General features: G+C 47.8%; 1 protein-coding gene across 1 annotated transcript; it reads left to right on the top strand.

Annotated features, from left to right (window-relative positions):
* Positions 1-5,208: 5,208 nt before the first annotated feature.
* LOC108301569 (acyl-CoA-binding protein-like) lies at positions 5,209-5,728 on the top strand (the record flags this gene model as incomplete). The annotated part of the gene is made up of 1 exon (XM_037737267.1): positions 5,209-5,728. A coding segment is annotated over one exon (444 nt), but the record flags the coding sequence as incomplete, so codon positions are not given.
* Positions 5,729-8,826: the final 3,098 nt, after the last annotated feature.

Raw genomic sequence — 8,826 nt, forward strand, 5'->3', positions numbered from 1 at the left:
CCAGGCTGGTGTCCACCACCAGAGCCCAGAGGCTGAGCTGCTCCAACACCTCAAGCCCCCTCCTGTGGCCTTTTCACAGTCACACGCCTCCGTGTGGCATCCCCCTTCTCCACTACAAAGTGAATTTGAGCAGCCCTGGTCCCCTGGGCTCCTGAGCGATGACTGAGCCACTGTACACCAGCCTGGGTGACAGAGTGAGACCTCAACTCTCCTTTCCTTTATTTTTTATTTTAGGGATAATCACTTTTCTTTTTGGAGACAGAGGCTCGTTCTGTCGCCAGGCTGGAGTGCAATGGTGCGATCTTGGCTCACTGCAACCTCTGCCTCCCGGGTTCAAGTAATGAACCCAGCCTCAGCCTCCCGAGTAGCACATGCTACCACACTGGTATCAATCTCCTGACCTTGTGATCCACCTGCCTCAACCTCCCAAAGTGCTGGGATTACCAGGCGTGAGCCACCGTGCCTGGCTTTTTTTTATTTTTTAAAGACAGGGTCTTGCTCTGTCACCCTGGAGGCCTGTGTTTTTTTCTTCTTTTTTTCCCCCAGACAGTCTCACTCTGTCACCCAGGCTGGAGTACAGTGGCATGATCTCAGCTCACTGCAACCTCTACCTCCCGGGTTCAAGCAATTCTCCCACCTCAGCCTCCCAAGTAGCTGGGACCACAGGCACACACCAGCACACCCAGCTAACTTTTATATTTTTGTAGAGATGAGGTTTCACCATGTTGGCCAGGCTGGTCTCAAACTCCTGACCTCAAATGATCCGCCCGCCTCAGCCTCCCAAAGTGCTGGGATTATAGGCGTGAGCCACTGTGCCCAGCCAGTGGCCTGTGTTTGTTAGTGCCTGAGCCTCCCCTCAAGGGCAGGGCGGTGTCACAGGTGTCTCCCATTGCAAGCTTGGCTCACGACCTGGCCTGTAGCGTGATGGTTGGAAGAGGGTATTATATACAGATGGGGTTACCCTGGGAGGAGGTAGAACCACGACCAAATGAGATGCTGGCTGAGGGGGAGGGACTATGGTTAGATGGTGGAGGGAGGAAATTGTGAATACCAACTATGGCAGAGTGAAGGACCACCATACACTTTTCCTCCTTTATTCTGTTCCTTTTTGTTTATGTTAACTAATTTCCTTCTTTCTTTTCCTTACTATTCTACATAAAATATAGGACACAGGGTCACCATGTAGTGTTGTGCAGGCTGCACACTGCACAGCTCCAAGAGGACACTGTTGGAAAAGTCTATAATGCAAATGATACCTATGCCTCTGGGGGTCCTGGGTGCACTGGGGATAGGCGACTTTATAATCAGCCTCATGGGATTTCTGCCCAGAAGAGGAGTGAACACCACTCACAGCTGGAGAATGACTGATCAGAACATCAGGTTTTCCCTTCTGTGGAGAGGGTGTGTGTGTGTGTGTGTGTGTGTGGCACAGTTGCACAGTGTTAGGTGAAAGCTTTTGCTCCTTTAGATGTCATGGCGCGGAAGACCCGCAAGGTACTGGCTAGTGGAATCAGCTCCTTCCAGCTTTTGTTTAGATGGCTGATGTCTTAGTTACTCATGCTGCTCTAGCAAAATACCTAGTGTGGGTAATTTACAAAGAACAGAAGTGTATTGCTCACAGTTCTGGAGTCTGAGAAGTCCAAGACCACGGTGCTGGCAGGTTTGGTGTCGGTCAGGGCTGCTCTCTGCTTCCAGTATGGTGCCTTGGTGCTGAACCTTTGGGAGGGAATAAACACCGTGTCCTCACATGGAGGAAGGGATGGAAGGGCAAAAACCATCCCTTCTATGGTTTTTGAATTGAACACTGTACAAAGCCTCTTTCTTTTTATTTTTTTGAGGCGGAATCTTGCTCTGTGTCACCCAGGCTAGAGTGTAGTGGCACAATCTCAGCTCACTGCAACCTCCGCCTCCCAGGTTCAAGCAATTCTCCTGCCTCAGCCTCCCAAGTAGCTGACATTACAGACATGTGCCACCATGCCTGGCTAATTTTTTGTATTTTTAGTAGAGATGGGGTTTCATCATGTTGGCCAGGCTGGTCTTGAACTCCTGACTTCACCAGCCTCAGCCTCCCAAAATGCTGGGATGACAGGCGTGAGCCACCGTGTCTGGCCTTCAAAGCCTCTTTATAAAGGTCTTAATTCCGTTCACGAGGGAGGAGCCCTCCTGACCTAATCACCACCCAAAGGACCCACCTCTTAACACTATTGCACTGGAGTTCAGATTCAACACGTGAATGGTGGGGGTTCGTTCAGACCATAGTAGTTGGAAAGCTGGAAACTATTTCCCAGGTTCCCTCTGGATATGACTTTCTCTCTGCAAATCAGCGCATTCTTGTGGAACTGGAAAGTAGAAGAAAGATAGGCTCTTGTCTTTCTGCAGCTGCATGGGTATGAAAGTGGGTTCCAGTAGAAACACTGGTTGGCACTGGATGCATTTCCCGTTCTGCCATCTCAGTGCCTGATTTGTGGGTGTGGGAGTGCGGAGGATCAGGGACTGTGGTGGAGGCGTGGCCTTGCCCCAGAAAGCTTTGACCTTCCCTCTCTCCCAGTGATTGTTTCTCTCAAGCCTATGAATCTTTACCAATGATTTTATGAATTCCTAATTCCTTATGTTAAAATCCCTTTCGGTTTGAAACACCTGAGGTGGATTCTTCCTGCACAGAACCCTGCAGGTACACAGTGCAAAAGGCAGCAATGGACACACAGGTGCTGGTGCTTCTGCCCAAAGGAACACGGGAGGGGAGAGAGCGAGAGGGGAGAGAGTGAGAGCCCTTTGAAGGCTGATATAGGAGAGTCTGACGCTCTGAGACATGATAAAGGATAAAGAGCAAGGTGCAGAAGAGTGTGTATGGCATGCTATGATTTGCGAGGGATAGAAAACAGAAAGTATGGTAGGGTATGGTGGGAGGCCGAGGCAGGCAGATCACCTGAGGTCAGGAGTTCAAGACCAGCCTGGCCAACCTGGTGAAGCCCCGTCTCTACCAAAAAAATACAAAAATTAGCCAGACATGGTGTTGTGCGCCTGATGGCAGTCTGTATTCTCTTGATGGTAGTCTGTATTTCTGTGGGATCAGTGGTGATATTCCCTTTATCATTTTTTATTGAGTCTATTTGATTCTGGCTAGTGGTCTATTTTGTCGATCTTTCATTTTCACTTTGTTTGAGATGGCGTCTTACTCTGTCGCCCAGGCTGGAGTGCAGTGGTGCGATTTTGGCTCACTGCAACCTCTGCCTCCCGGGCTCAAGCAATTCTCTGCCTCAGTCTTCCGAGCAGCTGGGATTACAGGCGCCCGCCACAATGCCCACCTAATTTTTGTATTTTTAGTAGAGACAGAGTTTCACCATCTTGGCCACACTGGTCTTAAACTCCTGACCTCGTGATTCACCCGCCTCAGCCTCCCAAAGTGCTGGGATTACAGGAGTGAGCCACCGCACCCGGCTTTGCTGATCTTTTCAAAAAACCAGCCCTGGCTTCATTGAGGGAGTCCTCCCTAACTCATTTTATGAGGCCAGACACTGATACCAAAACCTGGCAGAGACATGACAAAAAAAGAAAATTTCAGGCCAATATCCCTGAACATCGATTAGAAAATCCTCAGTAAAATACTGGCAAACTGAATCCGGCAGCACATCAAAAAGCTTATCCACCATGATCAAGTCTTCATCCCTGGGATGCAAGGCTGGTTTAACATATGCAAAGGAATAAACGTAACCCAAAACATAAACAGAACCAAAGACAAAACCATGTGATTATCTCAATAGATGCAGAAAAGGCCTTTGATAAAATTCAACACCCCTTATGCTAAAAACTCTCAATAAACTGTATATTGATGGAACATATCCCAAAATAGCAAGAGCTATTTATGACAAACCCACAGCCAATATAATACTGAATGGGCAAAAACTGGAAGCATTCCCTTTGAAAACTGGCACTAGGCAAGGATGCCCTCTCTCACCACTCCTATTCAATATAGTATTGGAAGTTCTGGCCAGGACAATCAGGCAAGAGAAAGAAATAAAGGGTATTCAGACAAGAAGGGAGGAAGTCAAATTGTCTCTGTTGCAGAAATATTTAGAAACCCCATTGTCTCAACCCAAAATTTCCTTAAACTGATAAGCAACTTCAGCAAAGTCTCAGGATACAAAATCAGTGTGCAAAAAATCACAAGCATTTCTATACACCAATAACAGACAAACAGCCAAATCATGAGTGACTCCCATTCACAATTGCTACAAAGAATAAAATACCTAGGAATACAACTAACAAGGGATACGAAGGACGTCTTCAAGGAGAACTACACACCACTGCTCAGGGATATAAGAGAGGACACAAACAGATGGAAAAGCATTCCATGCTCATGGATAGGAAGAATCAGTATCATGAAAACAGCCACACTGCCCAAAGTAATTTATAGACTCAATGCTATCCCCATCAAGCTACCAACGACCTTCTTCACAGAATTAGAAACAACTACTTTAAATTTCATATGGAACCAAAAAAGAGCCCATATAGCCAAGACAATTCTAAGCAACAGATGCTGGAGAGGATGTGGAGAAATAGGAACACTTTTACACTGTTGGTGGGAGTGTAAATTAGTTCAACCATTGTGGAAAACAGTGTGGCGATTCCTCACAGATCTAGAACTAGAAGTACCATTTGACCCAGCAATCCCATTACTGGGTATATACCCAAAGGATTATAAATCATTCTACTCTAAAGACACCTGCACATGTGTGTTTATTGCGGCACTGTTAACACTAGTAAAGACTTGGAACCAACTCAAATGCCCATCAATGATAGGCTGGATAAAGAAAATGTGGCACATAGACACCATGGAATACTATGCAGCCATAAAAAAGGATGAGTTCATGTCCTTTGCAGGGACACGGATGAAGCTGGAAACCAACATTCTCAGCAAACTAAAACAAGAACAGAAAACCAAACACCACGTGTTCTCACTCATAAGTGGGAGTTGAACAATGAGAACACATGGACACAGGGAGGGGAACATCACACACTAGGGCCTGTTGCAGGGTAGGGGGCTGGGGAGGGATAGGATTAGGAGAAATACTTAATGTAGATCTCAGGTTGATGAGTTCAGCAAACCACCATGGCATGTGTATACCTGTGTAACAGACCTGCACATTCTGTACATATACCCCAGAACTTAAAGTATAATAAAAAATAAATAAATAAAAATAAATTGCTTCCTGCTCCTGGCCTCCTCCTCGGGCTCCCTGGAGTTCTTGCAAGCCGGCCAGGAGGTCTCAGGCTGAGTTTGAGAAAGCTGCAGAGGAAGTTAAGCACCTTAAGACCAAGCCAGCAGACGATGAGGTGCTGTTCATTTATGGCCGCTACAAACAAGCGGCTGTGGGTGACATGAACACAGAACAGCCCGGGGTGTTGGACTTCAAAGGCAAAGCCAAGTGTAATGCCTGGAATGAGCTGAAAGGGACTACCAAGGAAGATACCACGAAAGCTCACGTCAACAGCACAGAAGAGCTAAAGAAAATACACGGGATTTGGTCGCCAGGCCACATGCTTATCCTAAACGGAGACAATGCCTTGTGTTTTCTAATACCGTGGATGGTGGGAATTCGGGAAAACAACCAGTTAACCCGGTACTCAAGGCTGCTCACCGTACGGCTCTAACAGGTTAGGGGCTAAAACGATGACTGACCTTCCTTGGCTAGTTTTTATCTGAGATCAATGAAAAGCGTATTTGTTACTATAAAAATAAATAAATTATAAAAAGAAGGAAGCTCTCGGCAAGTCAAGAAGAGAACCATCATGGGGAACTGAGTCAGCGACAACCTTGATCTTGAACTTCCCAGCCTCCAGAATGGTGAGAAAGAAACGTCCGTTGTTGAGGACCCCAGTGTGGGATTTTGTTACGGCATCCCAGGCCGACCAAAACACGCTCCCTCTACCTTCAGAGCCGGCAGGCAGGGATCTCTCGGACCTCCTTCTTGTAAGGACACCTGTGATTACATGTGGGCCCACCCGATGATCCAGGATAGTCTCCCATCTCAAGATCCTTCCCTTCATCACATTTGCAAATTCCCTTTTGCCATATAAGGTGACATAGTCACAGGTTCCAGGAATTGGGACATGGGCACCTTCAGGGGAACATTATTCACTCAGACAGACATTTCCCAGCAAACCCTTTTCACCACTGAATTTTGAACCATATGAATGCATTACCCATTTAAAAATACAATGTCAATTAAACAAAGGAGACTGGAGGTGAGACCAGAGGTACCCACGACAGGGAGAGGACACTCAGGGGTCATTCCCTTCCCTGGGCCTCAGTTTCCTCCTAAGTGAGGGAAGAAGACCCATGACTTCTGGGTCTGGGGGACTTTGAGCCTCAAGACTCCCCCCGATGGGGATGGGGATGTTTCCCAGCTGCCAGGCCTGCTGCAGGATTCAGTCCTACAACAAGAAGCATCCCAAATCCTCTCGAGCAATAAGTGCTGGTCACAGTAAAGCTGGTAACAGAAACCGTTCTGAAGTCAGCTGCTCTACTCTCCCTGGCATGGAGAGGAAGCTGTCCCTCAGGCCGGGCACGGTGGCTCACGCTCATGCTGTAATCCCAGCACTGTGGGAGGTCAAGGTAGGAGGATCACTTGAGCCCAAGAGCTCGAGGCCAGCCTGGGCAACATAATGAGACCTTGTCTCTAAAAAAAATGCTGGGTGCGGTGGTTCAGGCTTGTAATCCCAGCACTTTGGGAGGCCGAGGCAGGTGGATCACCTGAGGTCAGGAGTTCAAGACCAGCCTGGCCAATATGGTGAAACCCCATCTCTACTAAAAATCCAATAACTAGCTGGGTGTGGTGGTAGGCACCTGTAATCCCAGCTACTCAGGAGACTGAGGCAGGAGAATTGCTTGAACCCGGGAGGTGGAGGTTGTAATTAGCCAAGATTGTGCCACTGCTCTCCAGTCTGGGCGACAAGAGCAAAATTCAGTCTTAAAAAAAAAAAGAAGAAAGAAAAGAAAATTAGCCAGGCATGGTGATGTGCACCTATAGTCCCAGCTACTTGGAAAGCTGAGATGCGAGCATCGCTTGAGTCCTGGATTTCCAGGGAGCCGTGAGCTATGACCGTGCCACTGCATTCTGGCCCGGGTGACAGAGTGAGACCCTATCTGAAAAAAAAAAAAAAAAAAAAAAAACAGCTCGCCGTTCGTCCACCCATGTCCTATTTCTGCAGAGGCCCTGTGCATTCATGGTGCCCCCTTCCAGGAAGGACCGGCCTGGGAGTGAGTTAGGCACCTGAACAGTCCTGGCCACACCCGGGACTCCTCAGCACAGTGACTGACAGCAGCACCTGGAGTCAGGTGGAACTGGATTGGAATCCAGTGCTGTCGCCTGCTCAGCACCCCTTTCTCTTCTTTGGTAGAAGCATCTTGGATTCTACCCTGTCATCACTCTTGCGGTGTATGGCTCAGCCACGGGCCTGATCTGCTCAGGACTGGTCACGCAGAACATGCACTCCCTAGTTGGTCCAGACATAAGGACAAGACCCAACTAGGCCAAGGCCATCCAGCCTGGCCTTTTCCTGGAGCTGGCTGCAGCCATTTCTGCTGCCACTGGAGAGAACCCACCTGAGGGCAAAGCTGTGACAGAGGAAAGCCGAATTGGGAGGTGAAGAGAGACAGTTTCCAGGTGACATCACTGGCGAATCTGGATCCAGCTGTGCCTGAGGCCCAGCTCTAAGCCTTTGTGTTTCTGCATGTGAGCCAGTGATACAACCTCCTGCTAGTTGCTTTGGGCAGTTTACATTGGCTTCAAAAAGTCCTGGCTAACAGCTATTAGCTGACCTTGGACAGTTCACTTGTATGTTCTGTGCCTCAGAAGGAATATTCAATGGAAATAATAATACCTACTCACAGGGCTGCTGTGATTCTTAAATAAGATAATGAATTAAAGTCCCCAATTAGGCTGGGTGTGGTGGCACATACCTGTAATCCCAGCTACTAGGGAGGCCGAGACTGAAGGATCACTTGAACCCAGGGGTTCAAGACCAGCCAGAGCAACATAATGGAATGGCAACTCAATTTTTTAAAGTACCTAATTTGGTGTCTGGCACACAGTAAGCTCAATTGTCGCACCAGAATTATTATTTTGTAGGAACTGGGTTCGAATCATGTTAATCCCACAGTCCTGCATGATTCAAATGAGACTGCCCCATCTTATCCAGGAAAAAATGCCTAATTATTGGGAAATCAGTCTTTCTCACTGATGTAGAAAACTGGATGGAGATCAGGGAACTCATGTCATGGGCACCCAGTCATGAGGCAGAGACCCTGTTCCTCTCTAGAGCCAGCAAGGCTTCGGCCAAAAAAACCCCATCAGTAACTGCAGACACACCTTAAAGTGACTGCAAGCAATCACCCTTGGGTGAGCTCCTCGGGGCATGTAAGCAAAACCTAGCAGTTCCTTCTAGCCAACAGAACATGGCAAAGATGATGACATCACTCCCATGATTACATTACATAAGAAAAGACTCTGACTTTGCAGACTGGACTAGGGTCCTCATCACTGGCCACACGGAGGAAGCCCATGAAGTGAGGAAGTGCGGGCAGCCTTGAGGAACTGCAGGTGGTCTCCAGCCTCCAGCCAGCCAAAACTTCAGGCCCCTAGGTACACAGCAGCAAGAACATGAATTCTGACAATAGCACAGTCTGGAAGACAGCCTTCCTCACTTGAGCCTCCAGATGAGAGCCCAGCCCAGCTGACACCTTGTTTGTAACTTGAGGAGATCTGAAACAGAGGATGCAGCAAAGCAGTTTCCAGACTTATCTTTTTTTTTTTTTTTTTTTTT

The sequence above is a fragment of the Cebus imitator genome, unplaced genomic scaffold (genome assembly GCF_001604975.1).
Source record: "Cebus imitator isolate Cc_AM_T3 unplaced genomic scaffold, Cebus_imitator-1.0 Scaffold36, whole genome shotgun sequence".
NCBI lineage: Eukaryota > Metazoa > Chordata > Mammalia > Primates > Cebidae > Cebus > Cebus imitator.